At 36.7% G+C, this 24,718-nt stretch overlaps 1 protein-coding gene across 1 annotated transcript in view; it reads right to left on the reverse strand.

The window, feature by feature from the left end:
• CNTNAP2 (contactin associated protein 2) overlaps window positions 1-24,718 on the reverse strand; it is a 1,119,128-nt gene that overhangs the window by 384,758 nt on the left and 709,652 nt on the right. Inside the window, exon 11 of the mRNA XM_069859729.1 lies at window positions 4,684-4,790. Within this exon, the coding sequence (XP_069715830.1) occupies window positions 4,684-4,790 (107 nt within the window). The remainder of the gene's footprint in view (window positions 1-4,683; window positions 4,791-24,718) is intronic.

Below are 24,718 nucleotides of genomic sequence, written 5' to 3' on the forward strand. Positions count from 1 at the left end.
CTTTCTTCTTCCCTCTATTAAACTGTAAGAAACAGAAAAGCTTCCATACACATAGTCTGTGACTTGTTAGAAAACTCTGTTTTCCGTAATCAAATAACACATTTATGTGCTCGTGAAACTGCAAGGCTTTTGCCTTTTCTAACAAATCTTTTCGAAATCACAAAGAATAACCATGTTGATCTCAGAACTTCCCCAGTCTGTGATAAAGCAGAACACCATACTCTGCTTGTTTGGGATAGGCATGCATCTATACAGTTTCTTTCTTTTTTCCCTAAAGTAAAGGTCAGAGCATATTTTTGCCAAATTACGTATTTGCTTTCTTGCTATAGATTGATTTCCCAAATTATTGGCATTAAAATACCATTGCCATCCTTTCCTATCCAGACTCTAAGTGTAGAAAGTCTGGTGTTTCATGTTCTTCCTCATTTATGGAAATACAGGAAAATCAGTTATTACAAGCTAATTGATGGAGGTCTTGATGAAGACCACAGCCTATGCAAATTAGTTTATGTTTCTGATTACTGATTTGGTAATAATCACGAATCCAAATTATCACAGCTTCTACAGTGTGTGACACATGTTTCTTATGCAAAGTTTGTTTCTAGATACTATTAAAGTCATTATTAAAGTAATATTTCATTTTAGTGGGAAGGTCAATATTCTTGGAGGTGGGAAGGGGTGGAAATTTAGAATTTAGGCTGGACATTAGGAAAAATTTTTCACAGAAAGGGTCATTGGGCACTGGAACAGGCTACCCAGGGAGGTGGTTGATTCACCTTCCCTGGAGGTGTTTAAGGCACGGGTGGACGAGGTGCTCAGGGACATGGTTTAGTGTTTGATAGGAATGGTTGGACTCGATGATATGGTGGGTCTCTTCCAACCTGGTTATTCTATGATTCTAAATCAATGCCCATTAGACTTCTAGTGACACTTGTAATTTCAAGAGAAGACTAGTACTTTTTTCCTCCTTAGCTTTGAATCACATGGTAAAATACAGGGTAACATTAATTCACACCAAGCTCTGAGGAGACAAAGCCAGAGAATGCAGAGATCAAGGTCTGTTAAATTGAAACTACAAATCACCACATAGTTTCAAATACTCATTTTGAAATGCAGCACATTGCCAATCCAAAAAATGCAAATAATGTATGTATTCTTTCTCAACACAGTTGCATTCTCTGTATATTCCAATGCAATTAATGCCTCTTCTACTGACAAGAATATGTAAAGTTGTATTTTTCCTGCTGTTTTTACAGAACTAACAGGCAAATGATTGTGAGCTGGATCTAAGCCCCTTCTATGGAATAACTGAGGATTTATAAGTAAACCCTTTTCTGTCTGATATTCTTGAAGGAATGGGAACTGTACACCTGTAAAAGTAAGGACAGCATTTCTTTGAAGGTGAAATTGAAGGAAGAATAAAATTTGTTTCTCATATGAGCAAAAATTGATACAATTAAGATAAATATTTTAGGTCCAAATAGGACTTTCATGCTACTGGAAACCATTAGGAGAAAGCAAATATGATCAGATTAGGTTTTCCTCGCTTCTTCCTAAATCTAAGAAAGTTTGTGCAGGAAGTGCTAGATAGATAGTCATGGTAAACTCTGTCAGGGCATTCTTTAATGTGTTTCTTTTACATGCAGATTCTAGAGAAAGAATGCATTGATCTATATATTAAAAATTTTAGACAAAGGAGCTTGAATGATCTTTACTTATCTCAATACATGATTTTAAAATGTATACCACACTGTTTTATAGAAGCAGTAAACAGCAGGTAGAATATTACAGCCTAAAACTAGATGCATAACTTGTGCAAAGTGCAGTACAGCAGTGTCACCTGAAGATCACGATGGAATGTGAAGCAATAAGGAAAATGAGTTCCTGTTCTCAAAGACTTCAGGAACCATTTACCAATAGACTCTGGATAAATATCACTCTGCACAGCAGGTCAGCCTTTGGTAGGCTGTAAAGGTTAATTAGTTAAGAAATAAAACATAGCTGATACAATAGATCTAGCAAGGATAACACAGTTAATTATAACCCTAACAATTAATTTCTAAATAATTTTTGTAACTGTTTCATCACCATAAGTAATTAATTTTAGGTATATAGATTCATTTATATTTTAGCCTTGTGTAAAGATAAAATCAATGTTCTAGTCTGATATTTGCCAGGCCACAACATTCCTTTGGGCACAGAATATCTGTGGGCCAAAAGAAATCTGGCAGATTTCTACAATATTTACCATGCAATGAGACATACTACTTTCCAGCATTTTTGGTTAATTGAACATTAAGCTCCAGGGACCCAGCTGTAGCTGGATGAAACATTTTTCTGGATTAGAGACATCTTCTCTGAGTTTAAGCCTGTGACAAATAACAAGATAATGGACACAAAGGTTGGAGATTTTGGTGTGTCTTTGAAAGATGAAGAGCCTTCCTGTAACAATGTTTTATGAAAAAGCAAATTATTTCATTATTTCAAAGTGGTAAATGTGGGTAATTGTTTTATACAGTTGGATAGATAATAAGAACTAAAAGCTGTTATTTCAGATTTATTTATTTGAAATTTTTCCTTCTGTAGCTGTTGATTTTCAGTTTATAGCTTCTACTGTGTCTCAGCCCCAGAATACATATTTCTTCATCACTCAAGACTGACTGTTGTTTTCATTATCATACTATAAATACGTTTTGACTTTGAATTTCAACTTTAAGTGAACCTAAAACTGAGATCTGAAATTCAGTCAAGGCTGCAAAGCCTTGCCTTGTTTCAGGTCAAAAGCTAAGGAAACTGTTGAATTCCCTGATGAAAGCAAAATCAACTCACTGATAAAAAAATGCCTTCATTAAAACAGAAGTATATTGTTCCTTTAAGTTCAGCAAAATTCAAACTCATTAAAATCATCAGCAATGGACTTAGAATCCCCACTAATGTAATCTTCACTACAACTTCTTAGAGAAATGCCCTGTTGAACCCACTGCACAAACATACCTTGAGAAAAGAAATATATATATTACTGTAGAGCACAATACTATTTGCTTTGTAAAATGATCTTACATTTAAGTAAAATAGTACTGAATAAGTGCTACCTGCACTTAAACGTTTTCCTGCTTCACAGAATCATTACATCTGCTACATTTTACAACCTTTCATACAATCCACAATGCTATTTAATACTGTTTTCAGCTACCTTTATACCATGCACCAGTTATTACTTAACTTCACTTCTTCTGCAGCATCTCTTCTGTACTGCTGTTGCTACAAATATCAGAACACAAAAGCAAAAAGCAGCACACCAAGCATGTCCATGTACACACGCACTACACAAGCAGAAAAAGACAGATAGGGTCAGTGAAACTGAGGCCTCAGGCTGCAGGACAGCCTAAAAACCACCTTTGGCAACCTTCAACAAATCTCATAAAATCTCGTAATTTGCAGCTATACATAATACTGTGTACATGGCTGGAACGTGATCTTGTCAACATTGATAGATATTGCCTGCTTAATAAAGGCAGACTTAAGGTTGTCTCAGTCTATAGCTTGACGCTATAATTTTTGGTTTTCACTCATTTTTGTACCATTAAATTCTATACTCTAGAAAGGCATAAAACTTCTCATATTCTAACAAGATAGCTATCAAATGAACAACTTCCTGTTCATCTTTCTTTTTTAAGAAAGAAGACTTCTGAAATTATAGCAACATACATGGTAAAAACAAATTATTTCCTTTAAAAACAAAAATGAGACAAAACAAAAGCTTATAGCCATCTAAGTCAGAAATTTTGCCTGAGTTAAAGAAGTAAAGTTTCTTGAACAACATGTCTCCAAATGACCTGGACAGCTATAATCACATATGCTTTATCCATTCGATAGCTAAGGATGGGACAGTATACTCTAAATCTCCCTTTTGATATGGCAGTCCAGCAGTGCCTTTTTACTTGCCTTATTGCACTGTTTTATCCATAAAAGACAGGTAAAAAACCTATTAAGAGAAATGTTCACAGCTCCTGTATTCTTATTTCTTTCCTTTGTAATGTGATTTCAGAAAAGTGATGCCATCCATTTGTCCTTGTTACTTGTTACAGAAAACAGAACTACATTACATTCTGTCTTAGAAGTTCATCAGATCACCCACAAAGAAGCAAGGAGAGACAATGACAGGAGGGGGAGCCCAAATAATACCCTGTCAGACTATCCAGTATTTAGTTGTTTGCTGCAGAAAAAGGAAGTGTAAGGCATGAGGAGCTCATAGGAAATATTCTTATTTGAGAAACAGCAGAGTAAGTAACTTCATTTTTGAATGGCCAATAATAAGTCTATAAACATGCTTCAGGATCAGTAACCTGAACCTGTGTCTCTCTAGCCACAGTCAGCATCTCTCCCCAACACCTTACGGCAGATTTCACTGGGTCCATTTGAAACTCTAGTGAGCAATGGCTGAGAATGTTTGCTCAGAACACCCAACTAAGACAGTTGTACTGTTTTGGACCCTTGCATGGTGTAGCACAGGCTATATAAACATTTCCCTATGTAGATAAGGTAGAGTATGATTAAGCTAACTCCTTTCAAAAAGGGGTTTAGCATCTTTAACAACCAGAAAGACTTTCACTTTTTATCTCAACCAAAAGACATCAGTGTCTTCCCTACTCCATTGCAATTTTGAAACTGCTGATGCCTTACAGTTATGACAAGTGGCGCCACTGTATCCGGTTCCATCACAAGTGCACTTGAAGCTGTCCCACGTCTGGGTGCATTTGCCACCGTGTTCACAGTGATTGGGCACACACCTGTCAGGATGAGATACAAAGACAGAAACAAAAAAACTAAATGAACATCAAGATTTACACACAGCTAAACGGTGAGTTGCCCAAGCAGTGTACTGTGTCCTTGCCTGGTAATTAATCCTTGTTATTTTGGGCAGATTAACAGAATGTTTATCTGAGCACACAACTGCACAAAAGATGATTCATTGAGGCTCTGCTGTAGCCCTTTTATAAACAGCAAAAAAGTGCACTAAAGGTGGAATACATTCACCCATCATAAATTAGGGTTCTAATCTATGTATGGCTGGTACTTAGCTGTCAAAACAAAAAGGACATCACAAGTCACATCTCCTCCTGCTGTGCAGGTAGTGTCATGCCTCAAGGACTCCAGTCCCACAAGTGACTGAACGTTAAAGAAAGAATGCCAGTGAGATGCTGTTTGTCTTTCTGCTGCCAGCAATGGGATAAAGTGGAAGCAGGTTGCCATCTGGCTAGGGTGAAAATTACTAATGCTACATTATTAGAACAAACAATAGGCTTGAATATACAAGCTGTAAAAGTTTTCTCTTCAGAGGGATTTGTAGCAAGCGCTGTTCACCTCTCTCCCATCCACTTGCTTTTCTTCTCCGGCTACACTGTTGTTGGAAAGTAGAAGGAATGCAAAAGGAAAAGTAGAGCAGTGAAAAACAAGTTATGGCAGAAAATGTATTTAGTGTTTGAAATATTAACCAAAGGCAATTTCAAAGATTTGAGTTTGGCCAGTTTCGTTTCTATAAAAGCTAGGTAAAAATGGGGATTATCACGTACTTTCACTTTTGAAACTATTGTATTACTTTTCTTTGAGAGTGCTTCAAAATATCATTTCAAATAATCTTTTCTTTTTCTGTATTAAATCCTTTACAGTCAGACTCAACATAGGCTCTCCAATTTTGATCAAGAACTTTCTTTCATGTTGAGTTGGTCAAATCTAGCTCATGAACTACACTTTTTAATGCTGACATTAAAAATAAAAATTAAGAGACCTAATTTTTAAAGATTAAACAAACAAAATATTTTCATAAATGCATTATAAATTAAGTATGCTTATCTCTAAGATAAATCTGAAGTTCATCATGGACATGTAATATTTAGCAGTACTCTATTAAATAACTCCCAATGACAGGTTTTCTTTCATCTGCACCAATTTATTGAAACTGAAAGTATTTGGGCAAACCCCCTATAAGCTTACAGTCTCCTATCTCCTGAAGTTCCAATTAACAGCATTGGCTTAAGTAACTCAACTACCAAGAATAACCCCTGTAATGAAATGCATTAAAGTCTTGAACATTTATAAAAGATGTTTAGTTTTAAGCGTGCCAGTACAATATAGATGTGTTGCATCCCGTATCAGCCTGTAGTAGTCAAGGCTACCCGTTCTTTCTTTGTTTTTCAAAAAGGTAACAAAACAGTGGTTTGCTTAAAAAATGTTCTTCTAAAACAATAAACAATGCATTTAATTTTTTTTGTGTTCACTGTAAAATATAGTGCCGCTGAGACAATTATCACAGTTCAATAAATTATGTTTTCAACATGATTTAAGCAAATTCATTTTGGTTTGTAAGTGTGGCAGGCTAAATGTACAGATAGAGCTGATTACTGCTGTTCAGCTAATAGGTGATGACTTTGTGTCACGTTCTCAATACTGCAGAAGAAAAACAAGAGCATATAATAGCACATTTCTAAACATCCAAAACATTCATATGAATCTATAGCTGGTGGTACAAGAGTAGGGAAAGCAGAGAGCAGTGACATTTCAAAAATAATCTCATGAAGTAGCTTTTATTCAAGGACCTAAATATCTAGAAAAGTTCCTAAGTCTGAACACAATTTCATATTTTTTCCAGTCATTCAAAATGACTGCTTTTGATGTATTTTCTTCTTCTTTTACATCAGAACATACACTAATTTATTTTTCCAATGACCGAACTAAATATTTGAGCCAGCTGTTTATATGAAGTGTCACACATAATGCCAGCAACTAGTTTCACATTTTAATGCGATATGGCTTACTTTTATTGTACTAGTAAAGGTTCTCCATTATTAACCGTATAACTGAGTTAAACAACTTAATCTAGGGAAATATGAAAACCAGGTATTTATCTGTATCATTTAATGGAGTGTATTAAGTTACGAAAACAAGAGTATTCAGCAAACTACTTGATGTTAATTTTATACTTTTAGTATGATGGTTGGACTAGCCTAGCCTACATCTGCAACATTTTTCTCTCATCTGCTGTCCTGGATCTAAATATGAGGTAGTTAGAAATAAGGAGAAAATAGTATCTTAGCATTAGTGCTAACTGGAGTTTAAATCAGACCAGTTTAGATAATTTTCTTAAGTTCTCCCTCCACTCTCAATTTTCTTTTAGTTTATTATATCAGATAAAATGATAAGATTTATCTTCTATTAAACCTGTTAGCAAACATCTATAATATAATCTGCCACTCATCTGCCTACATTTTGGATAAATCTTGCCCACTAGAATTGAGTTTACAGGAAATTTTAAGTAACCAGAATGTAAAAATTATAGAAATACCCCTTTTGAATATATTAGAGGTATCAAGAGGAATATAATTTCAAACTTTAAACTTCATTATCTTTTAAACACTTTTCTTGCCATACAGTGATAGTAAGGTATGAATACTGGCAAGACAGAAGGTAATTTACCTATGTTTTTTAAGTCCATATCTTGCTAAGAAACCTATTTTTAAAATTATTTAAGCATATACATACAATGATATAGTTTATCTACTTTGTGCTTATCATTTAGAATGCACACAAACTGTAAACACTCAAAACTAATGCATGCTCTGTTTGCAGGTCATTTATATTAAAAGACTATGTTTCTAAGAAAATCCTTTTTTAAGTCTCCTTTCAGGAATAAGGCCATACAACATAAAGCAAAAAATTAACTTCAAACCTGCACCTCTCTCCTGAACCAGGCTCTGAAGTGAGAAGCTGCCACAAAACAGAGAACTGGATGTTAAGTTCCTAGTTATGGAATTGTATCCCTTCCCATTGTGGACACTTATGTTTTAACTACAGGTGCTTACAAAATCTTGCTGACTCCATTTTGAGAACTTCCTTGTATTTCTGAAAGGCAGATCTAGAACTTCATCCCTTCAAGTGTGATGCACTTTCTCTTAATTTCCAACCCAAAATTTATGCACAGTTTACACTGGTTGTTTAGTTTGGTATTTTACATAGGAGCACTGGTTCGTGTCTTAAACAACTTCTGTTCTTTGGGATCATCTGGTGATTTCATAGACAACAATCATAATCTGTCAGTCTGTATTTTTATGAAAACCAGTCTGCTGTTAGAAAATAGATTTTCTATTGTTCTTTCTTGTAGCTGTATTCCCACTTTCACTTGTGACTCAATGAGTGTAAAGGAGGAGGAGTAAAAACATTTACCAATGTTTTTTGATTTCAGAGTTGATTGACATTTTTGTGTTTCTCTACAGAAATTATTTTGCATTTTCCTGACTCCCTCAGAATACTGGCTCACAGTCATCCTGAGATTGCTCAGTACATCAAATACCTTCAGTACATTCCCATTCTTCCTCTCTCCAATCACCTCCAACCAACAAGCCCCATCTTTACCCACAAACTCTTGTTATTGTTGTCAACAGCACTATTCTACACTATTAACTTCCATTGTGCCACCAAAATCTTTCTGCTTATTTTTCTAGGCTGAATCTGTATCATCAGCATATTTCATCAAGATATTTCTAATTTTAAACCAAGGTCAAAGCATTAAGCAGTATCAGCTCTGGCACCGAGTTCTGCATGACTCTAATCTCTCAGACAGCTGTTAACCCACCAGTATAACTTGTGAGGTGATTTCATTTGCCATTTCAAAACTCACTTTGCAATTACTGTCTCAAACCCCACCATCCCTATTTTAGCTAATAATTTCCAACATTACAGTTTATCAAATGTTTTATTGACAGCTGACAAACTAGATCTATTGCATTTCTCCCGTTTGAGAAAAAACTACTATGCTGTTTTAGAGAAGGAGATCAGGTTAATCCCAAACACTCAATAATTGATAAACATCTGCTGCATTTTACTCTACCTTCCATTTATTTCCAGGTATTTAATTATTCTTTCCTTCATTTCTTCAAAAGCTCAGTAAGACTACTAAAGTCAGATTAATAAGTGTCTAGTGATATGGATCTCTCTTTCCATTTGTTAAATTACATGAGGTTAACTCTGTCATCTAATAATCCACAACCACTTTTTTTTTTATTTTTTTGGGTTTTTTTCTAATGCTGCAATGTGACACGTAAGATTTATGAAACAGGGCTATCTTCCTAATTATTATCTAATTATTTTTGGTGTATCCTTGGTGTCTGCTTACTCTTTTATCATTCTAAGTAATTGCTGTTCCTTCATTTCTTTGTTATCTGTTGATTTATTAGCTATATTTAATCTGAGGAACAGTGGCAATATTCCTTAATAATAACTGGTATAGATAATGTTGCCTTGTTGTCAGCTGTGGTAAGAGCCAGATGTCAGACTTTCACATCCTTTTATCTTACATATTGTAACTGCATCCTTTAGAATATCTCTTCTTTCCAGTCCTTCACAACACAGACCAAAGATATAAATCAAATTTCCATTCCTAAACCCCATGCTGTTCCATTCCTTTCCTGATGATGTTCAACAATATCCTCCTCCTTGAAAGTATTTTTCATGTATTTTTCCAACAAACCACTTGGAAAACTGGCCTTTTTCACACTTTATCTGTAACTAATTCTGGTTAAAGTTATTTTTAACAAATGTGTTTAAATAGTCTGTCTATGCTTTAAAACTACATATTGCAACTCTGATCTTCCAGCAAGATGAAAGAAACCTGCATGTGCCCAGATATACTTTGCACAAGGAATACAAATAGTCTATCCATGCACTGAAGGTTTAATACTGCCTAAGATTTAACACTTCCATAGAGATGCTATATATAAATATCTAGTAAACCACTAAGCTTCTCCCTGCCCCTAGACTGCCCAAGAGAGAAAACTGGAAACAGAATGCCCACATAGTCTGCAGCAAACACTGTTTTCCCCAAATGCATCTTTGGAGCAACCAAAACCAGCACTGTGGTTCAGAAACATTATTTTATTGTCAATGAGGCTAGTTCCTCCTGCCATATTTACTAAGCGTCTTTCCCCCATCACATGAGTCGACATACAGGTATCAGAATATAGAGGATGGTCTGTGAGTCCCAAGGAACTATATGACAATGGCAAGCAGAAAGAGATAACTGGCCTAAGACCCACGGCCCTTGCCAGAAACATGGGGAACTGCCTGTGCCATAGGAATTGCAACTGATGTGAAGTATTTCTTCTACAAGAAGACATGAAGTTGGGAGCAACTGCTCTTTTGAGGATTGTAGATTATAAACAGAAAATATTTTGAGAAATAGAAGATAGTTAATGCAAGTAGAGCATATGAGAAGTCTAACCTTGAGGTAGGACTGATGGAGGTGTGGGGGGAAGAGTCTGGCTAGGCAGCAGTCCTGCAAAAAGGGACCTGGGCAATCCCACATATGGTATAGTGATCTTAAGTCAACCCACCATACCAGAGCCAACAAGAAAAAAAAGAAAAACACAGGAAGAAAAAGAAAAGCAATCTCATAATATGGGTATAAACAGAAGAGTGATATGAGAGAGTCATGAAGAAGTCCTCAGGTTATATTCAGCAGAAGTGAGCAATGGGTGCTTTTCGATATACAGAAAGTTGCTGTTGGAAACTGGAAGGTTACAAATTCTTCCAAATGTCCACAGATGTCACACCCCACTTTAAAGAAGTGAGCTCTTTACCCCACTAGGGCACCAGAGTGACACAAATCACTCAGGAGGGGAGTGTAAATGATAGTTTACTAAACAAGGTGCACACCCTGAGAACACTGGATGCAAATGCTCAAGCAACCCGTATGCAAATGAGCACCAACAAGGAAAACCTGAAATTACTGGAACAGCCTGACCCTCAACAACAATTGGCAAGATTTTAACAACCTGCTTAACTGAACTGTGAAAGCAGCACAGGGAGCCCTAACGCTCCCAGAGTCACAACTGAAATCAAAACAAACCTGCCAGATACAGCCCGCTGTAGCTGCGCACATTCCGAAGAGAGAGGGGAGAGAAGAGAGAAAGAAAGGGAGCAGGAGAGGAAGGAAGGAAAGAAGGAAGGACAAGGAGAAAGGAGAGAAATAGTTACAAGAGCAATAGGAGAGATGAGAGATAGTCACCACCAACTTTGCATGTTGCAACAGGTGTTTCTTTGTCCAGCAGGTGCAGAAGATGGTGGATGTCCAACACAACACAGCATAGCACGGCACAACGACACAACACAACATAATATAACACAACACAACAGAAACTGTCAGCCTCTGGCCTGGACAGGCAAACACTCTCCTGGGTGGAAAACTGGTTCGATGGCCGGGCCCAGAGAGTGGTGGTAAAGGGAGTTAACTCCAGCTGGAGACTGGTCACAAGTGGGGTTCCCTAGGGCTCAGTGCTGGATCCAGTCCTGTTCAACATCTTTATCAATGACCTGGATGAAGGCATTGAGTGCACCCTTAGCAAGTTTGCAGACGACAGTAAGCGGGGAGGCAGTATTGATCTGCTGGAGGGTAGGGAGGCTCTGAAAAGGGATCTGAACAGTCTGGACCACTGGGCTGAGTCCAATGGCATGAGGTTCGAGGACAAATGTCAGGTCCTGCACTTGCAGCACAACAACCTTGTGCAGTGCTACAGACTAGGAAAAGAGTGGCTAGAGAGATGCCACAGGAGAAGGACCTGCGGGTGTTGGTTGATAGCCGACCGAGCATGAGCCAGCAGTGTGCCCAGGTGGCCAAGAAGGTCAATGGCATCTTGGCTTGTATCAGAAATGGCATGACCAGGAGGTCCAGGGAGGTTATTCTCCCTCTGTACTTTGCAATGATGAGACCGCTCCTCGAATACTGTGTTCAGGTCTGGTCCCCTCATGACAAGAAGGATGTTGAGGCTCTGGAGTGAGTCCAGAGAAGAGCAACGAAGCTGGTGAAGGGGCTGGAGAACAGGCCTTTTGAGGAACGGCTGAGAGAGCTTGGGTTGTTTAGCCTTGAGAAGAGGAGGCTGAGGGGAGACCTTATTGCTCTCTATAACTACCTAAAGGAGGTTGTGGAGAGGAGGGTGCTATCCTCTTCTCACAAGTGACAGGGAGAATGGCCTCAAGCTCCATCAGGGGAGGTTCAGACTGGATACCAGAAAAAAATAATTCACAGAGAGTTTCACCAGGCACTGGTGAACAGGCTACCCAGGGAGGTGCTTGAGTCACCATTCCTGAAGGTATTTAAAAGACAGGTAGATGAGGTGCTCAGAGACATGGTTTAGTGGTAGATAGGAATGGTTGGACTCGATGATCCGGTGGGTCTCTTCCAACCTGGTTATTCTATGATTCTATGTTGCAGGCTTTCATGGTGATTTTTAAGCTCTCTGTCCCTGCCCCTCACTGGGGTTCAGGTAAGACCCAAACTAGGCAGGTGCAGACACAGCATGCTCTCTAGCATTCCTGCTTTTGCCCCTGGGAGGGGGCCCACCTGCTTTGAGCCATTAACCACTCCATGCCAGGTCCATGCAACAGGGAACAGGCAAAAAAGCAATGAGGTTCACTAGTGGTAAAAGGTATTTTAAGAACAAGTCAAAATAACGTCCATCAGGAATGACTTAAGCATGTCTGGTCCTGCCTTAAGGGAGGAGAATGGCCACAGAGGCCACTCCAGGCTTCTTTCTTAATCCAGATACTTCATATCCCATCAGAAAGCATTTATTTCAGTCTCTTAATTTCTCATGTGACTATATTCACTGACTTTGGTGATTATGCTATTTAACCTCTTAAGCCAACAGTTTTAGATCACTACATCAGTCTTTTTAGAGGACTGTATCCCCCAGGGCAGAGATATTTAATACATTAACTAGCTTCCTCAGGCAAATAATGCAGAATGTGCAGAGTGATTCACTCCATTTCATAGGTTTAGAGTTCATTTGAGCAGGAAGATAAAATGTTATTTTGTGCAGGAAGACTAACATCCAGATAACCACACACAGATTGTTAAATAAAGTCCCTCAGGACTGAAGAAACACCATGAATCTCATTTTTCTCTGCTGTATAACAGATCTTTCCCTTTTTTTTCTCCCAGCTTTTCCTTTCCTGCTTCCCCTTCACACTTCCTATCTCTAACCTAAGTGCAAAATACAGCTTGTGTGTCAGTATAATCTAAACATAAACTAGCTCTCCGTATATACAAATTAGAAACTACCAAGTTAAGAAATATTACTAAAATGGAACATTCACCTGTGTACCTGACCTCCTTCACCCGAGAGGTCAAAAGGAAGGAATGAACTACACACAATAGATATTTGACATGTATTCCCACTACTGTGCTGAGAAGAACTCAAACACTGCTGAGGTAATGACAGCATAAGAATTTTTGTAGAGCAGAACAAAGTATTCAGGGCTTTTTGCAATGGAAAATAACCTGGTTTGAATTAGTCTTAAAGTGAAAATCAGTCTTTTCCTTCTCATCATGAAATCCTTATCTAACCTTGCTCCTGGTTACATCTCACCTCTCATTTGTCTCCCTAATTGTTTCTGTTCTGTTTTTTTTGACCTTTTCTCTGCCTCAGAATCAACCATCATCAGTTTGTTTTGGATGGTCTTGCAGTATGGTTCCATTAGTTACCTTTTTTATTGCCTTCAAACATCTGAAAATCCATAGCCTATATCACCATTTCCTGCAGAGATCCTTCAAAATGCTTACTGCTATTTTTGTTGAGAATACTATTTATTGTCAGTCACATCCACATAAAGACTATTAAAACACATTTAAAATTTAACCTTTTTTTACTGTACAGGGTTACCTAACTGCTCAAGAAGACCACAACAGATTAGGTCCATAAAAAAACATACAAGGAAAATAGTTTGTAAGAGCAGTAAATAGCGCTTTCAGCTGGCAGTCTGAATCACTGAATCTATGTAGCTTACTTAAAAAACCTACTTGAAACTTTATTACCTAGTAAAAAAGTCACAAATACATTCTAAACATATGCATCTGTTTACAGTGATATTGTTCTTTAATGAGCAACAGAATGCATTCCACTTGTCATGGTAAAAGTAGTAAAAGTAGTACTGAACAATAATATAATTCAATTAAGGACACATTGCTATCACAGACTCCTACTGTACCAACATCAGACTAAAATTACCCATTCCATAGAGAATCCCTGTTTTTCAGACTGTCCTGAATAAAAGTAAAAAATGCTGATCTGACCTTTAAGATTCTTTCTTATTTCTTACAAAGTAATGAATGTTTAAAGTGACTTTGACGATTTTAGCAACAGGGTTTGAAACTCATGGAAGGCAACAGAAACAGCAGATGGGAGGGACTTTAAGATTAATTCAGATTCACAATAATTCCCAAACTAGCTTTATTTGTTGCTGTCTTCTAACCTAATTGTTTGCAGACGCTTATAATTAACAATGGCAGAACAAAACATTCCTTCCAGAACCAAGAAGGACACAGCCTTTCTTTATCACTTAACACAAGGCCCTCATGTTTCTTTGGTGGACGTTTATCAAGCTCATTCTGTCATTAGATCAAAACAAAATGCTTGGCAGTTTTAAAGACTGTGATTTACAAAGAGAAAATCAATATTAAAATATACAGTGACATTTGGTTAAGCAAAGTGCCTTTAGGGCATATTCCTAGAAAATGCTGCCAAACAGTTTTTCAGTGTTATCTTCAGACCAGTTAGGTGCTATTCTGAGTTGTTTGCATTAGTACAATTAATGAAGGACTAATGCATAAAGAAAAAGAAAGCAATTAACTCATTTGGATTATGTGATCCTCTTGAATTTATGCAGTTTTTATTGTGTATAAGACAATGTAGAGATTTATAATTCTTTTCTTTTCTATCACTTTTAATTTTCAAAACATTTCTCTCAGCTGCTTAAAATAAAATGATGCTGGTTCCACTTTAGCAACTGCAGGAGCTGGACAATCCGTATTTCTGCATTTGTTGCCTAAAACCTCCTGCATCTGTTATGCATAATCTAGGGTGTATGGTGGGTGATGGCTGAACATTTACTTCTGTCCAAGCCAAGCTGTTGTCACTTTTGCTGAACCGAAGCAAGAGAGGGTGAATCCACTGCAGATGCTAACAAGAGGGAAATTCCCAGCCCTAGTATCCTTTCTCTCAGTCCCTAGCAATTTCTTCACGTTAACAGGAGACCAGCTCTGTGTAGAGCTGTGGCAGGAAGAAATGGTGTATTGGGCAGTACTTATTTAGCTATTCTTCATCTCCTCTGGGGCGTTGCAGGGAAATAGCTTAAGGGCTACGCTCAGTGCCCAAGCTGCAAACTGGACTGTGCTGTGATAATGTTACAGAGATAGTGGATAAAACTAGAAATTCATAAATAAACAAAGAGGCTGGATTCAAAAGACAATTTCAGTAGCACAACGTTTTACTTGGCAAAGTCAGGGGCAGGTCTTTAGCTGGTGTAAATAAGAACATCTACATCTATCTTAAATACTGTCATAAGTCTGATAAGTGGATCAAAGTAAAAGTAATATTAAAGACCAGCTATTAAATATGAGCTTTGCCTATTTAGTAACTGGGTTAAGGATTTCTAGAGCAGATGAGAACTACACTGTGTAACAATTTTCTGGACTGGTGTATTTGAATTTACTACATAGACAACCATGTAGAAGTGGAAATTAGTCACTGACCTCACCGTGCCAATGTGGAACAATCCAGTCCTCTTGGGGATATGAGAAGATGTGTTAAGCACTGAGAATATTCAGAAGATTCTCCTAGTTTTTACTCATTAGGTTTCTGAAGAAATCTGTAAATCGTTTCAAGAATTGCTCTGATCAAAATCTAACTGGATTAATTTTGTCTTCATATAACCACTTCTCTTTTGCTATTTCAAATAAGTAAAGAACATAATGGATGGGCTTGAGAACAAACCATAAAGTTGATTCTTTGATGTCTTGTTAATTACTTATTATTTTTGCATTTTACAAGTTGGATCATCTACAGCTCCTTAGATTTTATAACATCAACTTCATTTTGTAACCTATATTAGACATTTAGAGAAATTTTCTCTTGTTCCTTGGAAGATTATAAATATCAGAACACAGAGACCAGTGAGCAGCCTAAATAACACAGAGCAGGGACTATTATATAACCTTCTGTTAAACACAAGTGATGCATTGAATAGACAAGCAAATACAGAATTTTAGAGAGTTTTGCTTTATCTTTTGTGGACTAAATAGACTTATTATTAGAAAACTTTATATTTCTTCCTGTAATGTAAAGAATTGCTCATTAATAAAGATTGCTATACAACTGATGGATGATTTTATATTAAAGCCAGTGTCAATCAAAACTGGGCATGGGCTGTTACAGCCCTTGGCTATGGCACTCTTCCACTCCTTAGAACACACCATAACAGATCTCAATTTTTGCATTACTTGTTTTGGTCCCTAGTGTTTTAATCAGGGACAACAGCTATCTCATGTTGATCTTCCAATAGATGACAAAAATCCCGATGCAGCATATGCAAAAAGCACAACCTATTAAATATGTCTTGCTTTGCAAATTTATAGCATATTAATCACCTTGATGGTCACGGAGATATAAGATGCTATCAGCCGCTATTGATGTAAGTATGGCCTTGGTTCAGCATCTTACTTTACTAATCTGGCTATGACAATATGAGATGGAGCTGTATTTCATAACTGGTAGGTTTTGAGTGGAACATATTGAAAGTCAATGCCCCATCTGTTATTATAGCTCTGTGGTTTGAAAGAAACTTCAGATAAAACATGATTTAGCAATACAGAAGTGATGCTGATCTTGTAAAAGTGCAGATTGCACAAAAGATTTTATTTAAAAATAATCAAAAATGGTGGTACTCCTAAAAAACTCACAACAACAAGTGGTCTTTTACCTGCCTGTCATAAGTGACTTCTGATTCATCTAAATAACCATCATCTTGTATTTTACTCTTTACTATCATTACTGTCAGGAATCTATAGCAACTTTCTTCACTGTGATGGACACAATCTGGAAGTTTCCCTAGGAGATCAGTTTTCTTATAAGGATTGATTTGGAGGTAAAGCTAGGATAAACCTTGATGCCTTGACAGAAACTGTGAATATTTCATTAATGTTTAGACTGAAAACTGTTAATTCCAGTGAATTGCTTCATTAGCTATATGATGGGAAGATTCTGCTCTGTAAGCATTAAAGAAAACGTTTTCTGCCTAAACAGTGACTGTTTTTTGCTTTCATAAAATAAACCACAGTGCTGGCAGTAAAGCAAAACACATAGCCTATGCAATGAAGCAAATGTGAAGTATAAGTCAATATTTTTGAGACTTTTATTAATGACAACTGGTACAAATGCCAGTTTCGTTATTAAATCCCTAGCAGAACATGTAACTCAAGGATGCTAATTTCTCCTGCCTCTGAGAGAAACTCAAGTTTTCCATATTTCTCAGTTGAGCAAAAAGAATTCTACCAGGACATTTAGTTATCCCACTGTACCATAGAGGAACAGCTGAGGTCAGCACGCTTTTCTTGCTGTACATCATAGAATCATAGAATTGTAGAATAACCAGGTTGGAAGAGACCCACTGGATCATCGAGTCCAACCATTCCTATCAAACACTAAACCATGCCTCTCGGCACCTCATCCACCCATCCCTTAAACATCTCCAGGGAAGGTGACTCAACCACCTCTCTGGGCAGCCTGTTCCAGTGCCCAATGACCCTTTCTGTGAAGAATTTTTTCCTAATGTCCAGCCTAAATCTCCCCTGGTGGAGCTTGAGGCCATTCCCTCTTGTCCTGTCCCCTGTCGCCTGGGAGAAGAGGCCAGCTCCCTCCTTTACATAACTTCCTTTCAGGTAGTTGTAGAGAGCAATGAGGTCTCCCCTCAGCCTCCTCTCAGACTCCTAGTTTGCTAAGTATTGGCAAGGACATACAGACTGGTTTTCTGAATCATGAATTGAAATTTGACTTAGATCAACCATGAATGAATGAGATGCAAATAGTATTCACACTTGGTTTATTTATTTCATGTGAAACGCTCTCCCTGAGCTCACCCATACAACCACAAATCTTCATAATGTGTGTTCATCATTTACTTAAGGCAATGTAATATGTGTATTGCCTTGTAACCCTTCCCTCTTTCTCTATTTATATTTGTCATCTTTTTAGTTTGCAATATTTTTGGATCAGAAAAAAGGGTTTTAATTTATATTTACAAAGGGTGTTATCACAGTGGCATTTCTTACTTCTTATCATTGCAGTCATCAGGAACAACAATGATAATAAATAGTAACAAAGAAATCACTTATCTTTTCACACTACATTATTCTGCCGATCAAAGTGGAGAATATTTTTATTATTGGCTAAAATCTACACGATCCAATTTTTCTCCTATACTGCAACCATTCTGCCACCTACCACAAATAACAATATGTTCAGATAAAATATCATGTGTAAAATAGGAAGCACATAGGTCCACCTGACTTATATCCCTGTCTTTTTTGTGTGTCTTTAGTTCACATTGGTATTTTATTCTCTTATAGAAACCCTAAAACTTGCTTATAAATTGCCATATAGTGAGTGTTGTAGTCTACTTTAAAAACAACAAAAGTAAAGCTGTACCAATAAATCAGCAGCATTGCTGCAGTGTACTCGCAGCTCTGTGATAATTACATGAACACAATGCTCTACTCATAACCTACTACTCCATTCATTTTCAGTTTGCTGAAAACAGGTATATGCAGTAATAAACAATGCATTTATTACCTAGGACATGTGCAGTGAACTGGTTTGAAGCCAGAAGACCTGCCATTGAAGTAATAAATATGTGTGAGTACACATATGCATGTGCATGAGTTTACACACCTTCACTTACATTCACTGTACATAAACATACACATATGCTTTTTCCAAGAATGACGACAATTTCAAGCTTCTGAAAATGGGCAGTAATTTCAAGAAAACTTTGACAATTCCTATTAAGAGCAAAACTGATTTTAAGAAAAATGTAAGAAAGAGGATATAATTGTTTTAATAACGTACTTGTCTGTAAAATTTTAAAGACATCATTGTGGGATGCTTAATTTTAATTGCAAATAGCTCATTGCTGGAAATCTATTATTCTACTTAAATAGCCTTGTGATTGCCCTATAGAAAAATTGATAAACTCTAATTTAGAGTAGTTTAGAGACTTTTGATTCTATTTTTCTGCTTTTCAAGTACTGTAATTTGGGCACCACAGTTCAGGTTCTGTCAGTATTTTAGTTTATTATAAGCTTTGATTTCTCAAGGGTTTATATTTCAGTTACAAAAATTTACCCCAGAAATTCAGCACACAAAACATAAGCCAGAGAAGAAATAAATAGTATACTGCCAGCTCTGGTTCTGAAACAGCTCATGCAACTGGCTTATCACTTAGTATTCCAGGAGAGTAAGGACAGGCTGGCAGATAGTTTTAGAAGTTTTATTTTAAACAGAATAGGAAAAGGAAAAAAAAACAAACAACAAAACAAAACAACAAACCCTACACAATATTTTGCTTTCCAGACAGTTTGTCATGAAATTTTTGACACCTTCTTGAAAAAGACTGTTCAGATGAAAGGGCCAGACTTGATTAATATCTCAACTCAAACAAATGTTGGAAAACATGTTGAAATTCTTTAAACATGTCATATGACATGTTAAAAAGAAAGACAGAAAAACTCTTTTTTTCTCATTTAAAATAACTTTTCATTTTGAAATACAAGTTGAAACATACTATATAGATGACACTCTACCAAGCCAAGTAATAATACCTTCCAACATTCTATTTCAAATTGAAAGTATAGATACAAATACTTTTGTGAGGGAGCAATGGACTGGAGCAGTTGAGTGGGGCAGTATGAAAGGAAATTGTTGAAGGAACCCGTGCAGCTGTGATAGCTGTACTGATAGCTGAACTGGGAATAAGAAAGTAGCCTGAAAGTCAGTAGATCTGATATGGGAGCAATCTAAACTGGTTGTGCACCATTGGGTGCATCAGTGCTGAGAAAGAAATTTAATAGGAAAAAAAGAAAATTGGATACAGAGAGAAACTGTGTATAGAGGACAAAACTACAAGAGAAAAAAAAAAGAGGAGAAAATAAAATGCTTAATCACAAATGTGAGCACTGTTGGGGAAGCCAAACCATTAGGGAAACAGAAATTGGAGGGCTGCTCAAAGCAAGAGGAAATAACATAGACCCCAAGAAGGATAGGAAGACATGTACTGCAACCTCAAGTACCATTCTTCACATTGTGCTTGTATTTTGGGGTAAGTTTAAAACAGGTCGTCAATGCACTAACTTAAATAAAATGGTTTCTCAAAAGCTATTCAGCAGCTGCACCTAAAAAGTAGATCTAGTACACTGGCGTTTTATTTGAGAGCAGCTGTAGGAGGATAGCTCCACACAACAGTGGATAGCTGTGCAGTATAGAACACTCACTCTGTGAAGAGGGAAGTAGTTTAAAGAGAAAATCGCAGCATGTCAAATTGAACTGACCTTTGGGACAGACTGTGCTTTTGAAAAATATATTTAAAGCAGGAGAGAATGACAAAGCCAGGATACGGAAAGAATACATCCTGGCAGATGCTGTAAAATGCTTACAAAAGCAATTGCTGCAGAAGTATCATGCATACTGAAACTCCGAGGACTGACACTGGTCATTTAAAAAACCTATTGCCTGGATCAATTAAATCAGTGTTGTGGGAAGCATGGAACAATATAACCAATTAATTTTCATGTCAGGATACATGCACTTGCTATGAGCACTGAAAAGGATCTCTGTCTCTGTTTGTAACATTTATAGTTTTTTAAACTCAAGGGTGTTTTAATTGTTTCATGGCTATCCGCTAAGGCCTTGTTTGCCTTACATCCAAAGAGATACAGTGCCGTATGCAAAAAAGAAGAAGGAACTGTGCTCATTGCCACAAAACTGATATATATTTTCATTGTTTCACTACTTATAAAGTGCCAGCTATATGATAAACATGTCAGTCTTACAGAACACTTCCTTTTTATCTTAGTTTTGATAATGAAATATTACAGAATTAGCCATGAAAACAAAAACATGTAGTTGATTTATTCCATTCACTTACCAGAACAAGTCTCTGCTTTCTGTTCAATATTAGTGAGATACAACCTACCCAATTACAAAGTATTAATCACTACATGCACAGGAATTATATAACTGCTGTCATATTTTCTTTAAAGTTTTTCTTTGCAAGGCATGCAAAATTGAATTATCACTTTTTATATTTCAATACAATACATACACAATTACGAAGAATAACAGAATGTAAGATTAAAGTAGCTAGTGGTATGCATTACTAAAATAATAATCACAGATTAATGATAAGTAAATAAGACTGTTATATACACAATGTGGACCATGCAGCAATAAAAGGCTTATTAAATCCTTGAGATGATAGCTGGTTATTTGCCTTTCAGTAGAAGACTCTTCCTCAGTCTTTTGTTTACTATAAAACATACATTAAACAGAATGGATAACTAACTGTTTAGCTAACTATCCTTAAGCAAACAAGCTGTTCATTTCATCAATGGCTTTGCCTATAAACACTTTCCTTTAGTTCTGGAAGTTTGCTCTGTCTGGTTAGTAATCACCCCATTAACTTCAACTCAGTGAAAACACGTTAGCAATTCTTGCTACTTCATCTGAGGTGCTGAGGGGCATGGCTTAGTGATTGATAGGAATGGTTGGACTCAATGATCCTGTGGGTCTTTTCCAACCTAGTGATTCTGTGATCTCCCTTGTTATACAACAGACAACAGATTGGAAAGAAACACTGTAACAGCATCTTTCTGTGGCCAAGACTTTTCTTACTGAATGTTGCTGGTATCAAGAGCTGTGTAGCTCTTCTCTCTTCCGTGAATGATCTGCTTATATTTAATGCAGGGGTGATTAATGCAGAGAATGTTAAGTCATGCCTATGCTGAGCTGTAGTTACAAAATAATAAATACAGTAAGCTCTGTCAAAGAGTTTCAATTGCAGTAACCACTAGTCAGGCCCACAGGCATGCATACTTGGCCCCTTCTTCCCCCTTTATTTTACCTACAATGTTTTGACTCTTTCAGTTTCATGTGAAAATATGCCCCATATACTTTCTGTATTTTTCTCCTGACCCGACTTGATTTTATGCCCTGATTTACCAAATATACTACTCAGTTCCCATTCCCAAGATTCTGCACAGGTACTGTTTTCTCTGGCTCTCTTAATTGGAGTCCTGGTAAACATCATCAACACCAGCTTTTTATCTAGCTAACTTGGTATATTATTCCAGGTCTGATATTACTATCAGATATACATGTCTTCTTTCTTGCGGCAGTGAACTTGGTTCTGTGAAGAACTTCTGCAAGTTCTGTTGTCTACATTGTAATGCAAAAACACTACATGGAAATCAAAGATCTCAGATAATAAAATTACAAAGCTGCCAGGTTCAAACTGGCAAGCAGCAAGGATATGCTTTTTAATTCCCCCTTCTTTTTGATAGGAAGGTTGGACTCGATGATCCGGTGGGTCTCTTCCAACCTGGTTATTCTATGATTCTATGATTCTACCTGTGACTGGTATGAATAATCCTGATCAGAAAAAAAGAATCCTAAGTAATATCACAAAATCTTTGTGGAACCCCATATTTTATTAATGTCATTGAATGTTTTATTTACAGTGTGTCATATATGCATAATTTACTCATGTCTGTGCAGTGAAGGATACAGTGTACAGGTAGATAACAATGCTAATGATGAGGACGCAGCTTGAGTACTAATGCTCTGCTGCAGCCAGGAAAAAGTGTTTCTGGACTGAGGACAAAGCAAACTCTATGAATTGACATTTACAAATCTGACTGGGTGAAATTAGGGTTTTGTTATGTATATGAAATATTCCAACAGAAATAAATCAGTAAATCTTTGAAAACTTCCTGTGGAATCCATAGCTATTCCATAAAGCTTTGCTTAAACGGGATTTCTGATACAGGTAGTTGCCTGTGGTTCCTGGTTTTGATGAACAAGGACCTACACCCAGCTCTGCAAACAAAGTTGGAAAGGAGAATAAGGGAAGCTTTCCTTTCTAGAGTCAACTCAGAAAATGATCAATTGCAAGAGGAAAAGTTCCAGGTTTGGGAAAAACTACTTCATATTCTGTCCCTTGATCACTGTAGCAATTACACATTTCAGTGCTCCATGGAAAGATATTTTTATTTGCTCTCCAGTGTTCAGATATGGAATATGGAAATCAGGGTCATACTGAGTAATTGCATAACATGGCATGGTAAAACCATCATTCACATTTTTCAGTATAAAATTATGAAATAAATTGTATTAAAAAATGGCATCAGATGAATCAATATCTGCTAAACAGCCTGCATTTAACTCTTAGGCTTTCATATATCTCCATTTTGGTTGATGGCTCTACAACTTAGAAATTAGGGATGTGACCATGCTATGTCAAATCCACTGAGTCCTTCTACAATGGATGAGAAGTTTATAGCGATAGAAATTACAGGAATACAGTACTATAAGAATTAATAACTAGAGATTACTATTTCTCTAATATTTCAAAACTAAAAAAAAAGAACAAAGAAAGTAAAACAACAATGAAAGTGGTAACCTGTGTGGTTTTCAGATCCAGCCTAGCGGATACCACATCAAGCTTGCCAAACAACGCTTAAAATGTGAATAACATTTTCAAAATACTATTAGTGGTACTCAGAACTGACTTAACCTAATAACTTACAAGAGTTTGCTCCCTTTGACTTTTTCCCTGAAAAAGAAAGACCCTTAAAATTCTTAGCCATTTATTTGTAAATAGTGTTCCCCATCTTAATACTTTGAATACACAATGTGTTTCTTCACACTATATGATAAAAGAACAAGTGTTATCTCCTATTTACACAATATTCTATAGTGAAGGACTGAAGTATGACATCCTTCTACCTTAGCGTTGCAACTTCTGCTGCCAGACACAAGTGCAGAACTCCAGGTGGAGATACCCAAAGGAATCAGCACAAAGAACGCAAGGCCAGTGCTCAAATAAGCTGACTTGATTCGTATTATACAAATGAAAGCACGTGTTGCATTTAAAGTGATAGAACAACAAACAAAAAAACAATCTGCTACCGGCACCATAAAACAACCTGGTACAACAAATCCAGAGCATGAATTTAATACTTTAAGGTTTATTATGAAGAAAATAAAGTGGCACAGGAATTATCAGAAACTGGAGAAAATTTAAGTTAGCTAGGTGTGCATGTCTTTTAATGAGTAATACTACTGTCTATGAGTTGGACGCAATGATCCTTATGGGTCCCCTCAAGACATTCTGTCATTCTATACAGTTTCAAAAGTGACTTATACTGTGACTGGGCTACTTGACGCTTTCAGAGAGAAATTTTTTCCAGACAAATGCAGAAAAATAGGGGTTTTCTTTTAACTATTATGAGAAAAAAATAATATATTTCGTAGGCTTTGACAAAACTTCATCTGTACATGGTTATTACATATATATCAAGATACATAAAAAGTAAATGCAGTTAGAAACAATACTGTTATGATGAAGCATCATTCTTTGTCTTTTACTTCCATAAACTGATGTAGAGCTAAAAACTTTAAGTGGCATTGTGTGGGAAGAATAAATGCAATGTTTCACTCATAGAATGCCTTTTGGTTCTTCATAAGGGCTTAAGGTGTAGTGTGAAGGTCGCTTGAAACAACTTAAGTATACATGCTCACGCTCTGGATTTATTGGACCTGTATTATGCTAAAAATAAGAG

The sequence above is a fragment of the Phaenicophaeus curvirostris genome, chromosome 6 (assembly GCF_032191515.1).
Source record: "Phaenicophaeus curvirostris isolate KB17595 chromosome 6, BPBGC_Pcur_1.0, whole genome shotgun sequence".
Classification (NCBI taxonomy): Eukaryota; Metazoa; Chordata; class Aves; order Cuculiformes; family Cuculidae; genus Phaenicophaeus; species Phaenicophaeus curvirostris.